At 35.9% G+C, this 22,247-nt stretch overlaps 1 protein-coding gene across 1 annotated transcript; it reads left to right on the top strand.

The window, feature by feature from the left end:
• The first annotated feature begins 18,855 nt into the window (after positions 1 to 18,855).
• Positions 18,856 to 21,828, top strand: LOC143264362 (uncharacterized). The gene is made up of 3 exons (XM_076531224.1): positions 18,856 to 20,802; positions 20,984 to 21,118; positions 21,184 to 21,828. Exons 1-3 carry the CDS (start codon positions 18,856 to 18,858, stop codon positions 21,826 to 21,828), a joined length of 2,727 nt encoding a protein of 908 aa, XP_076387339.1.
• Positions 21,829 to 22,247: the final 419 nt, after the last annotated feature.

Genomic DNA, 22,247 nt, shown 5'->3' with positions numbered 1-22,247 from the left:
TTAGATTGAAAATAAGGTAGAAAAATAAATAAGTAAATACTGAATTAACATGTACAAGCGTTCTTTATCTCAATAAAATATGGTAAACATATCGACAAAAGCACCGCAATAGAATTTTGGATAAATATTTAGAATAAGGGCGCCACCTGTGGTTTCGATCACCTTTAAATATATTGTCAAAGTGCGTTTTTCAAAATAATAGCAATTACGTATCTCTTGAATGAAAGTCTATATAAATAAATGACTAATATGTGCTCCATTTAGCATTTGACTATATTAAGCTCATACCTATATAGCATCCCTTCAATAATTCCCACATGTCTTTTTGAAGTACCTAATGGGTCCGTCCCAAAGAGGTTTGGTATTATTATCGTCGAGGAGCGGGGAGGTTTGGGGGGTAAAGCCTTCAAAACAATACAGAAGATACCAGTTGCGATTTATTCACTTTTGAAAATATTGGCAGTAAGACGCGTTATTTTTTCAAACATCTCGAAGACTCAAAGAGTCTGATCATCATATGTATAGAAACGAGTTTTTCTAAGTGATAACCCTGATAACATGTTTCAAGATAATCAGAATTGGAGGTGACTTCCTTATTCTAATATTTACCAAATTTTGTAACATGAAATGTGAAACATGGTATCTGTTAGTGGTTGACAGTTCTAATGTTAACACTATATGTTTTATATCATATGTCAAATTTCTTCATTGCATATGCGCAGAAAATTTCGTAGAAATTAACCTGTTTAATAGCTACAAATAGTTAAAATTTACAAAAATTCCAATGTTTCAGCTATGAACGTGAACGCATTTCTTAGATATATCAAACGCCAATTATGTATAAATAATATGATAAGAGTTGATCAAAGTATCAGGATGTATCAAGTAGCGCATTATAAACGATGCATAACATTAAGATTATAACACTCTTATGAGAATTATTTAATTTGAAATTCAATAATGTAGTTCGCTATAATGATAGCTACTTAATTTAATTAAGAAAAATGTTTCTATGCGATACATGTCATGTACATCAATCATTACATTTAATATGTTGTAAATTGCCTCTTCCTTCCTTTTGATCTGATCCGTTTAAAATAAGTACCATACGTATGCGAAAATGCGTTAAAATTGTTGTTTCGTGAATTAATGTCAAGGAATCTGCATTTAGACACGCGATCTGGTAACTGGAATGAATTGCGAACGCATTCTGCAAACCTCTTTTATAGTTATCTGTAATCTGCTATTTAGATATCCCTGCACCTCTATATCGACAGTTCAACTAGTGCTATGTTAATCCGAATCATATGAAACTGATAATCTAATCGGTCGGTAAATAGTTTCAGTAAATTGATTCTTAAACGTAGTTACAAAGTAGTCCTGGTAATTGGGTCAGGTTATAACTATGTTCAAAGTAAAGTTACACAGTTTCCGCTCTACATAATTATTTTCATATGTGCATAAGTGTATTTATAAAATGCGATTGAAATACTTTCACATAAAATGCTGTGATAAATTTATAGAAATATGCGTATTCTGATTGTATGGATCATTTACTTTTGAAATTAAGGTAATGCCAACAAGCATACAATATTGCATGATAAATTTTATCATTTACATAAGTATTATGTTAAAATTGAATGAGTACTCATTAACACGTATGTAATTTATTATTAAACACATATAATTTATTATAATTCTTACTTTACATATTATTTACTTTGCTTACGGAAAACAATAAAATGGGACTTGTTTGAAAAAATGTATTTTGTAAATGTATTAGTGCACCTGTGAAAGAACTGTTATCGAATTAGCAAATGTAGAATGTAAACGAATTTTAATGATTAAGTAGTAGTGGTTTTCATAAATCTTTAAATAGAGGAAAGCGGGGACAAAAGTAATTTTGTAGAGAATTAAGTAAAAATACTTTTCCTAACGTAGAATATTTTCATTTCAAGAAACGATAGAAAGTTATACTTAAACAAATTATACTTATACTTTATTACAATATATGTACTTATATAAATATACGTATTATACTTTAAGTAATGATTAAAACAGTACACGTACATTTAAATAACGAAAAATAGAACGCATAACTAGCTTGAAGCATTTCTTTGATTTGTATATGTAGTTTATTTATCTATTTTTAATCACAGTTTTGACATGTGTAACGTCCCTGGGGAAACCTTTTTTCTTTCTACCGGCGTCATAGCGACAATCTTCTATCCATCGATTAGAATAGTCAATTATCGACAGTACATTAGGTATCTATTACCATATCTATCAGATTCGACAGTCGGTAATCAATATATATATATATATATATTTTCGTGTATATTAATTATCTTATAATTTCGATTTAGAATAGGTAATATTTTCATACCAATAATTGAATATTAAGTTTGAATCGTTAAAACAAGATTATGTATTATTTTATTTTATTTTTCTAATAAATAGTTTGTATAAGAAATTTCCGCTACGCTATGATGTGCCTACGTGCCGCGATACTCGCCCGAAATCCTTGAGATCAGCGCTAATCCTAGAAAAGGATAGCGATGCTATTTCTATTTACGGCATTATCAGACATTAAATTAATTAATTAACTAAATCAATTTATATACGCAAAATCAGTCATTACTAAACTACTCATGGCCGGAACCACAATTATTTTCTTCAATTAAAAAGCTGTAAATCGGAATAGATTCGACTCTCATAGAATTCGTACGCAATTAATTAGAAAAGGACAGAAAATGTATTTTTCGCTAAAACACCGTTATACTACTATTTTAATATCAAATTGTTAGCCAGAAATTAGAGAGCAACATTTAAAATATAATTAAACCGTTCAATTTTATAATTAATGTATAATAACGAATTTAAATGAAAATTTAGATATTCTGACGTCACAGAAATTCCAGGAATTCGGCGAACCTGCGAGTATAAAAGGGCGAGCGAAACCCGTCTAAAAGCAGAACAGTTTTCGCAGTCGAGCACGATAGAAGTCTCTTCGATAAGAATAATTAGGAACAGTTTTCGCTGTCAAGAGCCGCAACGAATCTTGATACTTGATTGGTCAAGCGGGTATATGCCATTTGGACACTTGGTCGTGGGTTGTTTCAGCAGCTAGCTAACGCAGGCTCCCCGTTCAAACGATCTTGTGTCTGAAACTCCGTCCGGAGAGAGCTATATTTAGCGCCAAGGAAGGCTAAGATATCGAAACGATTGCTCTCAGCTACTCATATTTGATCTTTCGTTGCTAACGAGCCTTCAGATTCTCGGAGCTCGCTCTGGGTTGTTTAGCAGCTAGCTAACGCAGGCTCCCCAATTAAGCGATCTGGTTTTGGTTGTCAGTATTCGTTTTGGCTAAAAGGGTCATGGACCATTAGTTGTCAAGTCAGATAATAAAAGAGTAACTGTTCCGAAAAGTAATTCATTTAGATTCAGATAAATTTCGATAATTCGAGTTATTAAAGGAATACTGTTCTCGCGTTAGCGTAATTTACGTAGTCGACTACACCGCGTTAGATAGTGGAATAAATTTGTCTAATTTTGCGAAAGCGTATTTAGGTGCGTTTAGAGAATCTCACTTAGGTTGAGTTCCTCGCAGCGGTAGATTACAAAGCGCTAACATTATAAAATCTATAAAATTTCATTTATACAAATCTAGATACCGAATTGCTCTTAGATTATAGCGTCGAGCACAAAAATCGAATATCAAATTTAGTTAATATTACGAATGCGAAATTTGCTTTATCGGAGACCCGATTCAGATACGGTCCAATATAAGGTATTAAATTGCGAGTTTCATATCGTTAAATTTACAATTATCAATTACATATTGTTTAATTTACCAAATTCTATTACTATTATTATTTCAAGATCTATTTAGTTTCTCTATTCTAATTAATCAATTATAATCTATATATTGTTCTTTATTTGTTGTTATTGTTATTTGTTAGTTCTATTTCTTATCGTTTTATTGAATAAATCTAATTGTTGAAAGATATTGACCTGTGGATTTCACTCCTTAACCGCACACCACACGAATCCCACAATCTTTATTCGTAAAATCGAGTCGTTTAGGGTAAAAATCGCTCTTTACCTTTTAGCGCTTGTAACTAGCTGAACTTAGGTTCCAGGGACGTTACGCATGTATAATACAGTTTCCGCGTTTTCTTTTCATCCCCATAGTAACATGTTACTTTCGTTCCCAATCGCGTTTTTCAAAACGGAAATCTTATAACCTATAAATTGTACATAATTTATTGAAATTAACTATATGAACTTATCAGATATAAAGATGTTAACTAAAGTCACTATAAGAAGTGATTAGTTTAGTATTAATAATGTAACTATGAATATTATCAAGAAAATCGAAATGGCACTAATTTGGTATCAATTAAGGAAATATATATTATGTACATGCATCTGTAAAAAATAAATTGTCTAAAAACGCTTGTGAAAGTAGGGAAAAGATATGTTACTTTTATCACGCCGTTACTTTTGTTGTCACTCTCATAATTATATCAACGTGAATTAAAGCGTGCTTAGTCCAAAGATTTGTGAGGCTATTACGGTTGCTATAATTCTGAGAAGGCTTAGATGAAGCCTTCTTCTCTTCTTATGAAGATTAAGATGCACAGTAATGCACAGGATCACATTCTCTAGCTTCTCCTCCACCCCACAAAGCAACTTACAATCAGTCGGCTTTTACACATCCTTTAACACGACTGTATGCAATGATAAGATCGTAAAAATTTAACATAATGATGAGACAAACGATTTAAGGCGGTTTTGCAAGTTTTAAAATTCTACTTAAAAGTATTTGAAAAATATGAAATTCTTTTTCGATTTAAATAATTCACTCATTTATTATCATAACTTTTGTGGTGCATCTAGATAAGATATGTACATTCTTCAAAATTGGGACATAGAAAGTATTTGCAATATAAATGAGGGAAAATGGAATTCGTAACATTCTTAATGATTTTCAAGAATGAATCTTACACCCCCGCTAAATAAAATGACTATCAAATGAAAATGGAATGCTCATGGAAGAAGCTTTTTTCCAATAGTCCCCTTTTAATTTGAAATAAATCGAATGTGAAAAGATTGAAGGAACTTATTCTTTCTGTCTTGCAGACTTTCCACTATTTGCCAATATGTGTCCTTCTTTTCTTCTTCTTCTTCTTCTTCATCCTTCTTTTCTTATCGATTTAGACATATAGTAGCATCTGATTAATTGTATAGAAGAGTCGTAAAAAATGTATTAATATAAATATTACTATTCCTCTTATACTTTTATTTAATATAAATTCATGTAATTATAATAAACAGTAATCTTTATATCTATCAACGTTGTCCGTTATTTTGTATGGCCCTTTTTAAAGAATTAATACTTATTTAGATTATAATTAATTGGTTGTATGTTTTAAATTGTTTTAAATGTTCTATTGTGACGTCGTGCGACGACGTTTGATCTAGTTGCTTAAGGACTATTTGTCTAAGGATTATTATTATTATTAAGTACATATATATGTATATTGCGTTTCTGACATAATTAGTTATAGGACACAATCCTGCGTGCGTTATAAATAAGATAGCGTAAGTTTCACATTCCTTTACTCCTAGGTCATCAAGTTCACCCTTTATCTTAACCTAAACATCCTGCTATGTACATTCCTATCTAATTCCGCGAACCTCTATTTACATCACGTAATCTCCAGACAATAACAGATCATAACTAATCTCTCTTTATCTTCTCTTCTGGCATCACCGAGCAATATAAAAAGCCCTGTTCGAGTAGCCTCGTGAGCAGTAGCAGTCCGACTAGTCACAGGGTTCGAACCCCTCGTGCTGGACTCTGCTAGTTTCCATCCTAATTCCACCCATTTCCTACCAACTCCAAACTACGCGTTTCATTTATATTATAACTCTAAATTCTAAATTCATTTGTATCAGTTTATATTCCGACATCATCTTTAGTATTGATTATATTTTATATTTAGTTATATTCGCCTTTAATCATATGAACCCTATAAATTTATAAACCCTAATATTATAATATTATAAATTTATAAATCATATAAACCCTAATAATATAATATTTATAATATTATAATATAATATTTATAAATTTATAAATCATATAAACCCTATAAATTTCCTATAAACCCGAGATCTCTTTAAGAGCTTTTGATTATTTAAAATACTGTAGGATTTGATGTTTCGCCGGTCTCGGTGAAACTTGGTAGCCGATTCCGAGGTCAAGTTCTTGGAATCTTGGCATAGGGGTGACACGTGCCGATTTTGGTGGCGCGTGGCAATCGGTGGCGCCTGGCAGGATTTGCGTACGGAAAAACCCCAATCAAGACAAAAGAGCGTTAGGGTAATATATATTTGCGGCGATCGGGCGTTCGAGAGTAGAGTTGAAGCTACGACGCGCTAAGACGAACATGTATACGGCGAGCACACTTTATATTTAAATTTACTTTAATAAATTTATTTTTTACTATAACCACGTTCAATGATTCTATAATACGTATACTCGATTACGCAGGATCTGGTGGTGCAAGACATAGCCGCACGAGATCCATTATATTGCGAAGTCGAGATAGGAAATCCACATAGCCACGGTGGTGCAAGACATAGTCGCACGGTGCGCATATGATGTGTTTGATGCCTGCATTTTTAGTCAGCTCATGGGGAGACAAAGACGAGGAGGTCGTAGATACCAACTACGTAAGATCCTACGCACCTTATACCTACCCTGTCTAGCTCCTACTCCACGACCAGTTATCCGCGACGTTAAGTATCAGTTATTACTTATTGATATACCTGTGAAGAAGATCACAGCGAAGGATCTACTACCTAACGATCCGAGACGAGAAATCTATTGTAAAAGTTAAGGAGGAAGCTTCGGGTAAATACTGTGTCATACTTGTACACCCTGGGATCCCTGACATACGACGGGCGCACGTACCGCGTGGTCTAAAATGTTGTCAGTTCAAGAGCGATTCCGGACCTTCATATTGATATCAGCAATGGTACCATCCGGGACGTAACACTATTAATATTTTTCATAAAAGACTAACATACGCAGTTCATTTTTAACGTCTTTAAATATTGTGTCTTACTACCTTTACTTTTTACAATTCGTAACATTCTGCTTGATAAATATTGTATATACAATTTCATGACTGTTTTTTGCTTCATCTGCTTTCACTTCCATTGCTAATACCTAATAACAGTTTTCTACGATATTTAAATCATATCTCGCAGGCTATGATAATATATTTATTTCTGTATGTCTGAAGTGTTCCGAGTTGCTCGGAATATCATTAACGTAATATTTTTGGGTGTTTTGTCAAACCTAAGAGTGCTTCACTCTTGCAATTTCAAATGGACGTCTCCACAGCTTGACGTTCTTAACAATTGACAATAGCCTTCCTACAGGCCAGAAAAGCACGTTTTCCTAACACCAATATATCTTTTCTTAAAGAAGTTTATTTTCATGGTCCTAAAACAAGGCACTAGGGCTCGACCATCAGCAGTCTCGCAGTGCGCCCCAGTACTCAGTTTTTTTGAAGGACCCAAATGACTTAACTGTTTGGGTCACCTTATTAACGACACGTTATTTACAACCCTGGAGTGAAGGCTAAAAATCTTACAATCCCATTCGCTGAACCATCAATCAATCAGTATTTTTCACAAATAACAATCTGTCCTGATTGGCCCTTTTTGGTAACGCCTTCACGTCCTGAACTTCCTTCATTGCTTTCTTTTCTGGTTGTTTAGGGACGACTAATCAGTCTTACTTAGATTAGCTTCGTTGAAACATACCTACTTTGGTCAGTCTTAAACTACCTTCGGTGAAATATACTTACTTTGACAAACCATAGTCACTATCAATATACAACAATCATTACTACTAGTGGGATGATGATCTACATCCTTCATTGATCTGGGCACACCAGTGTGGGGTACTCTGAGCCGCTCTATAAATTCTACTCTACAATAATAATTCTACATATAATTCCACTACCGTAACAAGTTGTGGAAACGTCCTGGGTCGACGAAGATTTACAACCTTCGAAAACAGCTATAAATAGTTAATATTTTACCCAGCACGTGAACATAAAGTAAGTTTGTACTCTCTTTACAAAATGCATGATTGCGTAGCCTTGTTGAAAAATATGCGTCTTTCGGCTATAAATTATCTCTGTTCTAATAAGTATTTATAAACAATAACTATGTATCTTCTGCCATTTATTTTCGAAGAAATAAGTTCAATATCTGGTTTGTCATAATAATCTGTGATTTCCCGTAACACTATTCCTCTGCCACTTATTTGTTACCTTTGTACTGTTAATACCACAGTTCTCAAGTCATGCAGAAAACCAAAATATAGGCATGAAAGAAATTTGGACATAGAGGATTAATAGAACAACATCGTAAAAATCAACATAAAAAAAGAATTATCAGAAAATTCCATACTGCAGCAAAGTTACGAATTTTGTCCCGAACGACCATATACACGAAACACTGTGCGGCGGAGGCATGGCGCGCTTTTCAAACGGCAATAGGAGGGGAAGAAGCGAGAAGACAGCGAGAGGGAGAAGAGGATGAGCAGGAGTGGAAGAGGCGGAAAAACAAAACATAGACACGACCGATCAAACGACTCAAACCTGCAAGGGAGGAAACCGGTGTCAGCCTGGTCATAGCACCATTAGGGGGCACACAACGGCGACCGACGGAGCGGGGGAGAGGAGGGAGAGAGGTCAAATTGAGCAAAGCACCCTTCTGATCAACTGCTGATTCAACTAGGGACCCAGTCGTCAGCCTGGTCACAGCACCATTAGGGGGCGAACTGGGAACCGAGAGAAAACACCTGGAGAGAAAGAGGAAAAATTTTACCAAGAGCAATGGGCTCACGTAGCGTTGTGGAAGGAGACTGGGGCGTGATAGGAAACGCGGGGAAAATCGGTCAAGCAGCGATAACGCAAAGGGTAAGGGGACGAGGGAGGAGGACACAACACGAAAACGCGATGAAAAGCGGCGCGCGGAAAATTCGAATTACGAAATGATCGCGGAGCCGAGTGGTAGAGACGAATGCGCAGCAAGGGAAATAAGCCTTATAAATATTAATTCTATTTTATTTATTTAATTAATTTATTTTATCTTATTCTATCGTACAGAAATTATAAATATAAATAGGATAACGCGAGTTTAAGCGCAATATAGGCAAGGAAGGGCAATAGCCGAGACAAAGTAAACCTTAGCAATAGGTAAACAAATAGGGATGCATCAGCGCGGGGGCGGGGGTGGAGGTGGGGGACGAAAACTTCACGAAATTTTCATGAGCGGAAAACTTACGTAATATCGAGTAGCATAGGACACACAGATGCGAAGGGGGGGGGGGGGATTTTTGGAAACAAAATCAGATATTCGCGACATCAAAACAGAGTCAAGCATAGAATCAGACAGTGTACTATGACACTTAGGTGGGAAATGGTGGGGAGAGGTCGCGGTTCGCCGTATGCTCGAGCTCACCGGGAGGCGGTGCCGGGGGGCGTTACAGGGTTAAGCTGGAGGTCAGTGCGTATGCCCGAGAGCCGAAAAGAGCATCCATTCCTCACACATGGAACCCACACGCGAGGGGCGGGGGTGGGGGAAGGGGGGTAGTCTCTCTTCCACAACATGCGAGCGATGGCCTAGCGCAGGGGGACTATATCCAACGACAGGAAAGCCTGCCGGGTTGCCGCCACCTTCCGCCCTTGTGGTGGGGGCGGGAGACAGTTTTAGTGGGTATGCGTGGAAACCGTCCCTCTTCTAAATCATAAGAGCCTATGTTCCTTACGGCGGTGATTATAACCGCGTCACGCTCATACCTGCGACGCTTACAACAATTGTTTAGAAATAAATTAACGGCATATGAAGAGGTATAGAATGTCTAAAATATAGTAAAAGATTGTAAAAATAATGATATTTTTAATAAAAATGCTGAACGCCCCTCTTCACAGGAGGTGATTTTAAATTATATATCTAATAAACATTGCAACAAACAACAAATTCCAAAAACAGGTATCCTCTATTTTTATCCATAGTTTACGTACACGAAATTGCAAAAAAATAGATCAACATTTAGTGCAAAAATTTAAACAAAAATTATAAATTTTCAAAATATTATTTAAACAAATAAAGTTTATTGAAATTTTTTCACGCACAAAAATTTCCTATTTAAAGACCAACAATTTACAAAAAAAGAATCCAATTATCTTCTTTAATTCCGGAGATATTCCCAAAAATATGATTCCAACCCCCAACTTCGGGGGCAATTGCACACCTTCAATGTGAACGATGGCCGATAAAAAAAAATACGTGTCAAATATTTTCTTGAGAACTATCTTTCACATAAGCTTCATTAAAATCGGTGTGTCGCGGTTCGATATGTTTCCTTGTAAATATAAAATATATTCAATACTAAAGATGATGTCGGAATATAAACTGATACAAATGAACTTAGAGTTATAATATAAATGAAACGCGTAGTTTGGAGTTGGTAGGAAATGGATGGAATTAGGATGGGAACTAGCAGAGTGCTGCGCGAGGGGATCGGACACTGTGACTAGTCGGACTGCTACTGCTCGCGAGGCTATTCGAACTGGGCTTTTTACATTGCTCGGTGGTGTCAGAAGAGAAGATAAAGGGAGATTAGTTATGGTCTGTTATTATCTGGAGATTACGTGATGTAAATAGAGGTTCGCGGAATTAGATAGGGATGTTCATAGCAGGATGTTTAGGTTAAGATAAAGGGTGAACTTGATGACCTAGGAGTAAAGGAATGTGAAACTTATGCTATCTTATTTATAACGCACGCGGGACTGTGTCTTACAACTAATTATGTCAGAAATGCAATATACGAGGGTTGTCCGTAAAATAAGGTTCCCAAAAAGCTGCAGTTGCAAGGAACGGTGTTACGCGGGATCCGGCGACACTAACGTGTAGCTTGGTCCTCCCTCTTTCAGACTCCGCCACGGCGAGCTGTCTGCGACTCTCCATTTTAGCATGATAATCGCTAGAAATGGAGCTCCCACTCGTTTCTCCCGCTAGGAGCGAATTACGCTCTGTGATTCGTTTTTTGTGTGCAAAGAACATTGTAGCGGTGGACATTCATCGCCAATTATGTGAAGTTTACGGAGAAAAGTGTATGAGCGTAAAACACGTGCGAAAATGGTGCAGGGAATTCAAAGACGGATGTACAGACGTCCATGACAAACAGCGTTCCGGACGGCCATCGGTTCTAAGCTACCTTCGCGGCGTGGCGGGAGAGTTCTATGATGCGGGCATAAAAAAGATGGTGCACCGCATGCAAAAATGCATTGACCTGAACGGCGATTACGTCGAAAAATAGGGGTAAGTCTAAGCTTTCCAAAAATATATTACTCAATGCCAATAAACATGTTTTTCATTGTGAAAAATAATTGGGAACCTTATTTTACGGACAACCCTCGTATATATGTACTTAATAATAATAATCCTTAGACAAATAGTCCTTAAGCAACTAGATCAAACGTCGTCGTACGACGTCACAACAGTAAAATATACAATATACAATAATGAGAAAGAATATAATCCTACAAAGAATATTTATTTCCAAATGTACTGAATAATACCAGACTATACAATGAAAGTTTAAAAAACGGTGCTGGAAATCGAAGTTTAACCCATTGTAAAAATTATAATGGAGAAAAATGAATACAATGCATTCACATGTGAGAAATGTGCCCAATATGTAAAGCACGAAAAATATAATATTATAGTCTATGAGATAAATTGAAAGAAATGAAATATACTTGCTTATTTATCACTTTTAAGTAAACATTCATTTCTCATACTCGAAATTGAATTTTTTCTATTTTTCTTCAAAATTTCCTGCATGATAATCATTTTTTGAACTAAACACTTTTGATGTATTTCACATTTCCTACCGCAATTTTTTAAATTTCACTACACTTAACCATTGACATAAGAATTAACGTTGTTATATACTAATGTTGACAAGAAAACATGTCTCCGCTTCTAGGAAGCTTGTAAAATCAGATGTTCCATTATTAAGCGCAGTTACCCTATGCACGTCAATCTCAGGTATCTGGATAATCTGAAAGTTTGCACTGTTATTGAAAATCCTAGTGCAACAGGTGCGTTGTTTAAAACAGTATTCGAACGCTTAGAAGTAGGAAATGCATCGGTAAAGAATGATGGAGGCATTGCACCTCGGGCCAACGATAACAACAAGCAGTAACGGCTATACAGAGGCGGACAGAAGCTACTTCCCCATTCTCGAATCTTCATTCGTGTATTACTTCGTATAATGCAAGCATTACGGGTTGCTACGGGGCCCTCTGTGTTCACGTGCATCGGCACACGGCCAAGCAACTCAAAAGATTTCGAGGAAAAATCCGCTAGACCGTAACCTCTACAAAGACCCAAGGATAGCACCAAGGTGTAGCCGGAACAGGTATCATCGGCTTGAAACCCGGCACGTCGTAAAGCGTAGAACCTCGTGGAACATTGACCGAACCGGGGACTCTCGGCTCTAAGGATCATTTTGCAAAAGCCAATAACTCATCGCAGCAAAAGCGTCGTATAAATTTCGCGGGAGCGGCTACAATCACTTTTACGATGCTTTACTGTTTTATCTGGAGCGTGTACCGTGATGATAAACGCATCAGCTAGTTAACCTCGAGTAATAAGCATTTCCTACGTATTTTATAAAAATGATAGTACAATAAAAAGGAAATAAACCTTAGTCTAAGATGATTTATTACGTATGTAAAATATAAATCGGTAATCTTACATTTATCTATTTCTAAGGCATATTAGAAATTGAACTATTCTTCTGCTACACATATTCTTTTTTGAAAATTCCTTTTACAGTATACAGAGGAGAAGCGTGTGATATGAAAATATAAATATTTTATGGGTATCGATTACATAAAATGAAATTTTAAAAATCCATTTTTTGATATATCGACAATTTTGTCACTTAAATGATTCTTGAATTCTTTGTAAACTTTTCAAGAAAATGTATTGGCATGCATCAAAAATTTGCTTCTCTAAATCATTTAGTGTTGTACACTCTTCCACATAAATACATAACATAAATACATTCCGTTATTTTCTAGCATGTTATCAAACGGAAACAGTTGAAAAAATGATTTAGTAACATTTCTATTTTTAACTAATCTTACCAAACATATTCACACTATTTTGTTATATTTATTAATCGTAGCTCCAAGTAGTTAATATGTGTGCTTCTAACTAGGTAAGTGCAAACATTTTTAATAATATAAGCAATAAATTCGTACGAGAATTTAAACATCACCCATTAAGCGGATGACATAGCAGCGGAAGTATTAAATATCTGCATAGAAGAAAATTAACGGGTACTAGATTTGTTGATCTTGGTGGAAACTCGTCACGCATAGTTCGTCCAATCTAATGATTAGAAATCATTTACTTTAATGTAGTCTGAAATGTGCGGTGATAATATGTAGGTACACTGGCGTTCTGAAATCACATACGTAGTGTCATTGCAGATCGATATGAATTATATAGATCCGGATGGAACTACCATATCTTTCTAAATAAAAAATATGTTTCGATAATATGTTAGTTAAGAGTTGAAACACACATGAAACAACTATTAATGTTGATGAATTGACGATGCTAGTGTAGATTACGTTTAGACCTGTAATGCTAATTGTGTCGATTAAGTTCTTCTCTGTTATTAAAAGTAGCTTCATCGGACAATAAAACGCATGGAAAGAAATATGGATGCCGACATATTGGTACAATATATTCTCTGACTACAAACAATTATTGGCACTTTATTCTTGATATATGTACACATAATCATGCGATATAAATAAATATTTCCTCTTAATATCTTGGAATAGAAAACATTATAACAATTTAATTTTCAAGTATTAATTGTTACGGCGTAACAATATATTTCAGAGAATTTTTTTTTAAATATTCAGATATACCAATTTATCATGAATCACAGGTCAGAAAAAGAAATAATTAAATTTTGCAAATCCCCAAAAGTTCGTTTAGCCGAAATGGCTTATTACATCTACGTGACAAACAGAAAAAATGCTTTATAAAATTATTTTTAAAGCCGCTGGACTAGTTTATAACATAGCCTAACTAGGAAACATTGCAACGAAGGGACACCGTTTATTACCCTGACGGAATTAGGCCTTTACATCTGTCAAAGACGCTGACAGAACAGATTCTTCAAATGTGAGGAATCAGCATATTAGGAAATACAAAAAGTAGAGAGACGTTTGAGAAAAGCACCATTTATTCTAATGATAGAAATGTGAAACATACCTTACTTTTCTATGTAACCTCCTTGGACTTTAATGCACTTTTCCCAACATTCCACAAGTTTTTTTATTCCATTGAAAAAAAAGTTTTATTTTTTACTTCCCTTCGTATACATACATTGTATGTATGTATAGAACAAACGCGTTGCAGCACATGACTAGTAATAGAAATCACTCGAAGTAATAGTTCAACGTTATTGTTTACTAACCAACGGTATATTGAACATCTTTGTTTGGAATACAATTATCCCAAAATTGTACAAATAAATAAATAAAATTAAAAGTGGTATTTGTCTTTGAATGATTTCAACAACAAATCGTTTACTTGTAAAAAAGTGTATTCTTTATTGAAGACGTGACAGTACGTACTCTTCTGAACACAATTTTAAAAAGTTAACACCCTTTTTACAATTTGCGACAACCAATCACATTTTGGTAAACTAATCGCCCACTACATCATCATTAACCAATGGAAATAAGTGTTAGAAACAATCTCCAAAAAATCACTGCGTATAAAAATTTCTTCGTAACCAAAAAAAAGCAGACATCGGAATTCAACAAGAGATCTAGCACTAAACATAGTTGACACTAAACATATAAACAATTATTCATAAGATTTAAACTCAAAATTTATTATTATTATCGTTTTAGTAAATAAGAACTATTGATTCTGTAAATCCAGTACCTAACCATCATACACACACACACACACAATATTCACTGGCCGTTAACTCGGCGAGTGAGCCGTAGCATACATGAAAAGATTCCTTCAAATTTATAAAATAAAATTTTCCTCACGCAAGAACATTAATATTCGAATTTGAAACCTAGTATTATATTAGCATTACAATGTTTTATAATTCGAATTCAGTCGTCGATTTAGATATTTCTCACAATATCGTCATGCTGCTGCTCTGTACCGTACGTAGTATTATTTTAGTCATAAATTCAGGTCTATAAATCAGGCCATTTTGTTTGAGGAGTAATCTACCATTTTAATTACTTCGAAACGTATAAACAATCCCGAACGTATTGAAGCATCATATAGGAAGCACTAATCGATTAATCATCAAGAGTGTATTACAAACTAATGCTTTTTCCAAAAGCATTCACGTAGAACCAAGGTATTAAATGCAACAGGGTAAAAATACTAGACAGGGGACGCCGCCCCAATTATCTTGACTTTGACATACGTTGTCAAGGACATGCCCCTGAATAACATACACAATGTTTTAACTATCGCTCATTGTTTACTGCAAAAATACAAACAAAATGTTAATAGATTTTGTTTAAAACTTAACAGAGCAAATAAATAGATTCGTCTTTTTGTATTTTTCTGTACCTTGCGCAAATTCTTCGTTTATACGCCTCCCTTCCTCCTCTGGAGAGGTTCCAATCTATGGTACAAACTGTCAGATACTTGTACAAAAAATTCATAAATATAGCCTTTTATTCCTTCTAGAAATTTCGTCAAAAACAAGTGAGGTGCGCTTTTCATGCACTAACACGCACCTCCTCGATCTTTTGTCTTTTAGTTTCAGTTTGGCATTCGCACAGAGCATTCCGTTTAATCTTTAATACGTTTAATTTTTAATTAATTCATTTATTCATTGTTAACCCCTTAGCTTACAATGATGCCTCAAAGGCGCCGTAAGTCTATCCGGCCAAACATGAATAAGACGCCTCAGAGTCGTCGTAAGTCTACGGGCGAACCATAAACAAAACATTTCAGGAACTTGCAACAATAAATCTTTCTTTTTTGTTTAATAATCAACTAATCGTAATTATTTATCAAACATCTTGCAAAGTTAATTGTACCGCGCATGTATATATACAAATCATAGGAAGTTTGCGATTTGTACAGTTTCGAACGCTGAGCCAAGCTGTGTATGTCCCTGCGCGCGACCGACCTTGGTGTCGCTTTTGGCCCGCACAGTTGGAAATTAAATCGTAAGGCAAAGGGTTAAAAGTGTTTTTCTGTTGAATTTTGGTTTTTCCAAACTTAATTTTTGATATTAAAAGGAAGATTTGTTCAATTTCAAGTATTTTTATTCATGGGGTTTACGACAAAACTAACGTTCCCCAAACTAATCGTCTCCAACTACCCTCCCCCTCTTCAGCTGTTTTAAAATTCTATTTGCATTTTACATACACGTTTTTATTAGTAACTTTTTAATATGCAATGAACTTGGTCCTTGACAACAAATATCAAGCTCAAGGTCATTGGAGTAGGATCTCCCATTCAGCATAGGTATTTACAACACATATTAACTACGTTCAAATGGTATTTCTCAATACGAAAATAACAAAATATTTCAAAATAATGATTTTTCGCTATAAATGACTTATTGTTAGTACTTTTGTATAAATAATAACGGGCTGCATTGGATGATGCGTTAAGAAATACAGTGTATTATTGTAGTATTGTGTAAATTACTTCTCTGCATATTTATACATAAAGAAATTAATATTTAGCCTGTTCTTATATATTATATATATTCTTATAAGTTTTCCTCGTAAATCAATTCTATTCGTAATATACAGAGTGTCTCAGTTTTCTCAGCCAAACTTTGTCAGCGTGTTTTACATGCAAAAGTAGGAAATAAAATGTTATACATATAAACGTATGCTCTCGAATGTTTTTTTAAAGAGTTACAACTAATAATACAAAATTATAATGAACTGGTATTTCGTCGACACAGCGTACGAACGTATTATAAATATCTCTATTTCTGTTTATATGTATAAACTCTTATGTCTACTTGCTCTGCTAGTTGATATCCACATTTTTATTTAATGTTTTATTACCGAATGGTTTTGGCTGGAAAAAACTGGGACACCCTGTATATTATGGATAGAATTGACTTAAGAAGAAAAAAACACACAGTCGATCGGTTATAATTAGAGGGTTTTTCGGGGACGACTAATCAAAAGCAGCAGCGCATGCCTAGAAGCCTTTACGTGCATGGGGAAACCTGTGGCCGTATTCGTTATCATCAAGAGTGTTTCGGCATGAAAAAACGTCTTAGAATCTGCCCGGGACTGGTAATGCTTACCATAGCACTGAGAGCCCAAGCTACTCGGGAAAGGTAAAAACCCGGGCGAGGGCGAGCTAGTTCGCGCCGCGTCTAGTAGACTGTCTGCGAGACCGCTAGCACTCGAAAGCAATAATTAATTAATTTTCTAAGAAATGAGCACGTCGCACGTTCCAAGTAAAACGCTAATTGATAAGTATTGATGCGGCTGCTGTATATCGGTGAACCTTGGCGCGTACTTCGCGAATAGAAAAGAACTACATACATTCTTCGGCAACGTCTCCTACGGGTATTTTTCAGAAACATGTGCAAAAGTGCGGACCGCTCCATTTGATGGCGGATACCGACAAGTTGCAGGTGAGCCGTCGCGTCGGTGTCGGCACGCGGTATGACGGCGCGGCGATTCGGCAGCAGAGGGTTGGTGGTATAGTAAAGTTCGGTGGTTCGACCGTAGAATTTAGAGTTTACTTCGGTTACTACGAGTTGTAGAGTTCACTTCGTCTTTACGATCTTTAAAGATTACTTGGTCTACGAAATTACTTTTCACTTAGTTGCTTCGGTTCTGTTTGTCAAAGCAATTAGACTTATCAGATTAAATTTGATCTGATACAATATACGTATATTATACATTTTTCTTGACGATAATGCAAATTTTATTGATTTGAATCAGTTACTTTATAATAAATAATATATTTGAAAATTTATTAATCATACTTCTCCGAAATATTCGAACATTTAATATTTATTCATTATTTCTTGATTATTCTTATACTTTTTCAGTTTTTCAGTTTTTATATATGTTTGAGAACATATATCGAAAAAGACTTACAATTGTAAGATTTGTAGAGTATAGAAATTGTAATAAGTAGGATGAGTGGTGGGAGAGCCCCTGAAGGATCGGCGATATATAAACAAAGTGAGGAATGAGAGTGAAGAGAGTCGAAATTGGCAAGTTGGTATGAAGCGAGCGTGTGAACAAAAGGGAATCGGCGAGCGTGTCGTTAAAACTGAGTGCAAATTTTGTTTTTGCTTATTGTAATTATTGAATTGGAAACTGTGAAAGATATTTTTATTTAGTATAAACCTTAAAGTTAATTTTCTGAGACTGTGAAAGATACTTTTATTTAATATGTATAAACCTTACAGTTAATTTTCTTCAGAAGTGGGATAAACCAGAAAAATAGATCAATTTTGGTTATAATTTGAAATTTTTCTTCACGCGTTCTTTTCTTTTGACTCTAAAGTGCAAATACTGTTGAATTTAAGTTTCTTTTGACGAAAAGTGAGTATTTTAAACGAATTATTCGCCTTCGATCACGAGTATCGACGAAAGTAACGGTCGGTTTTTTTTCGAAAGTGAAATACCGTTGATCGACAATAACAAGCGTGTGACGACCCGGTCGACGATATTTACATACACAATGAGTCGTGTACAGCTTGAACAATTAAACATAGAAGGTCTTCACGAACTGGCACGACGTCATGGCCTTGATTCTCGCGGTACGCGCGCGGTACTTTTTGATAGACTTTCTGATAATTTCGAAAGAACCGGATGGCCAGATCAATTTATCGTAACTGGCCCCAGCGGCTCTGAAGACCGAGCTTCTACCGAGGATTCCTCTGTGGTGCAAGCGGAGGGTACGGGTGCTACAAGTGGTGATATAGGAAACCCGAATATTCAAGAAATCGTACAGGCAGTGTTGCAAGCATTAGAATCTAATTCGTGTATACGACCCCGAGGAGAATCTATTCGAGAGCCTGATCGACAAATTTCAGGCCCACCACCATCCCCGAGTAACGGATCGCAAGCTAGTGCACTCCAAAACTGGCATCAAGTAAAATTCTCGTCAAAACTCATACCATCGTTCACGGGACAGGAAGAGGAAAACGTGGTGTTGTGGTTGGAAAGAATTGTCAGCATCGGACGTCTTTACCAGCTAACAGACGATGTTTTGGTGTTGGCAGCTGCCAACAAACTTGAAGGTCGAGCGTTGAGCTGGTACAACCGTCAATCAGTAGATACGGTAGCGACCTGGGAAGATTTTAAATTTCAGATTAGAGCTTTCTTCCAGAGAAAGGAATCCGTTACAACTACCTTAGCCAGGGTTGGCACTCGCACGTGGAAAATCTATTCCGAGAAGTTCGCGGATTATGCTGAAGATAAATTGAAGTTGTTGCAGTCCTTAAAACTGACTGAAAAAGAAAAAATTGAACTCTTGGCAGATGGGGTCAAGGATCCATCGTTACGCAGGTTTGTACTTGACTCGTGGGCTACAACAGTGCCGGAATTTATCGAACATATCAGAAGAATAACAGAAGACACAGTGGTTCGTCGCCCAGAGCAGAGTAGGAGGAGTTTTCCTGCTGTACCTCCCAGTGCCAACCATATGATATGTACATATTGTAAGAAAACGGGTCATCAAGCCAAAAACTGTCGGCTGGCTCAGTCAACATGCTACAATTGCGGACAAAGAGGTCACCTCAGCCATGGATGCCCAAGAAAGAAGACGGCAGCACCAGATCCAACCTTGAATCTTTTGGCGGAGGGTGCATTGGTGGAAGATCCAATAGAGGAAGGCTCCTTGGCGCGAAATACCGATTCAGTGGAGGAACCCTGTCTGATGTCAGCAGCAGCGAATAACATAAATTTCGTGAGGAAAGACGTACCGTATATAAATGTTTATAGTTTAGGTAATATGAGTAAGCCTTTGCGTACACTTGTTGATACAGGTAGCCCTGTCAGTCTGGTTAGAAAATCGGTATATACTAAGCATTTTGCGGACTCTAAGTTATTGCGTGATCGGGATGATTTAAATTTAAAGGGTATTAATAATTCTTCTCTTACGGTTTATGGGAAAATTTGCGATCAGATTCAACTCGAAAAATTAGAGGATCAATGGTTCGATATCACTCTTTTAGTCGTAAACGATGATACCATTTCTTTTGACATGCTTCTAGGAAGAGAATTTTTTGTCGAAACTCAAATTCGAGTAACTTATCATAACGGTGCATTTGAATTTGAGGCTCCTACCGATAGCAACATTAAAGTGAGTACGATTCTTGCCATCGATGCAATAGAGGAACGAAGTTGCTATGACATAGTATCAGAAAACCTGGATGACGATTTAGATTTTTCGGCAAAAGAACAGCTGCTAACCATATTGCACGAAATAGATTCTCAAAAACTAGAGCCCATAAAAGATAATTTTATGATTAGAGTGCATTTGAAAGACACTTCTTTTTTCAGATACTCACCCAGAAGAATGTCATTTCAGGAAAAAAAAGAACTCCGAGAGATTACTGATGATCTATTAGTACGAGGTATCATAAAACCTAGCATCTCTCCGTATTGTTCACGAGTTGTATTGGTAAATAAGAGAAACGGTACAAAGCGTATGTGCGTTGACCTCCGGCCTCTGAATCAGCGCATTTTTCCGCAAAAATTTCCATTTCCTATAATCGAGGAGCAGCTAGATCAACTCTGCGGAAAAGAAATTTTCACCAAACTGGACCTAAAGGATGATTTTCACCAATTAGATATACATCCAGACGATACGAAATATTTTTCGTTCGCAACCCCTTATGGTCAGTTTGAATACGTTAAGATGCCCTTTGGATATTCTGAGGCGCCTGCGGAGTTTCAGAAACGTCTACTGTATATTTTTGATGCGTTACTTCGTAGTGGTAAGATAATATTATATATCGACGATGTATTAATTGCGACTTCTACTATATCTGAAAATTTGCAGATTCTGAAAGAGGTGCTCATTACGCTGAAGAGTTACAGTCTGGAATTAAATTTCGCAAAGTGTCTATTCCTAAAGAAGAAAATTGAATTCTTAGGTTACATGGTATCGGCCGATGGAGTCACTTTAAATCAAAGGCATACAGAAGCCATTGCATCTTTCCCTTATCCGAAAAATTTAAAACAAGTCCAAGGTTTCCTGGGATTAACCAACTATTTTCGTAAATTTATTAAGGATTATGCCTTAAAAGCGAAACCATTGCATCACTTAACTAAAAAAGGTGTAGATTTCAATTTCGATGAAAAATGTAAAGAGTCCTTCGACTTGTTAAAAAGGGAATTAATTTCTTTTCCCACGTTACGCTTTTATGATCCAACGGCTGAGACCGAATTGCATACTGATGCAAGTGGTCAAGGATTTGGAGCCATTTTGCTGCAACGGCAAAAATCGGGAGAAATGGCCCCAATCGCATATTTTAGCAAAGCAACTAGCGAAACAGAAAAAGCGAACAGTTCACAGTTACGAACTAGAAACACTTGCAATAGTAAAAGCTTTAGAACGGTTTCACGTTTATTTGCATGGTATCACTTTTCGAGTTATAACAGACTGCAACTCATTGGCGCTAGCCCTCAAGAAAATAAACATTAATCCACGAATTGCGAGATGGTCATTACATTTCCAGAATTACAAATTTACTGTAGTACACAGATCTTCGGATAAGATGGTGCACGTTGACTTTCTAAGTCGGCATATTTTAACCATTAATTTTGTTAGCGATGAGGATGAATTGATGTATAGGCAATTAGCTGATCCAAAGATGAGAGAAATTGCTGAACGTGTCGAATTGCAAGGAGACAAATACTTTAAACTAATAGATGGTCTTTTATTTTATAATTATAAAGATAAGGATTTATTTGTAGTGCCAAATAATATGGTAAACAAGGTTATCAGACTATACCATGATTGCGTTGGACATATTGGTAGGGAAAAAACGTTTCACGGTATCATAGATCATTATTGGTTTCCCAATTTAAAGTTCAAGATCAAACAATATATTGACAATTGTG

Source organism: Megachile rotundata, chromosome 4 (assembly GCF_050947335.1).
Source record: "Megachile rotundata isolate GNS110a chromosome 4, iyMegRotu1, whole genome shotgun sequence".
Lineage (NCBI taxonomy): Eukaryota > Metazoa > Arthropoda > Insecta > Hymenoptera > Megachilidae > Megachile > Megachile rotundata.
This window is presented reverse-complemented; position numbering and strand designations above follow the sequence as displayed.

Bases quoted from the DNA above. Each gene is read 5' to 3' on its own strand.
- LOC143264362 (XM_076531224.1), top strand. From the start codon at position 18,856: ATGAGTCGTGTACAGCTTGAACAATTAAACATAGAAGGTCTTCACGAA. The intron at 20,803-20,983 runs GTAAATAAGAGA...ATATACATCCAG, and splicing joins ATTGTTCACGAGTTGTATTG to ACGATACGAAATATTTTTCG. The intron at 21,119-21,183 runs GTAAGATAATAT...GAAAATTTGCAG, and splicing joins TGATGCGTTACTTCGTAGTG to ATTCTGAAAGAGGTGCTCAT.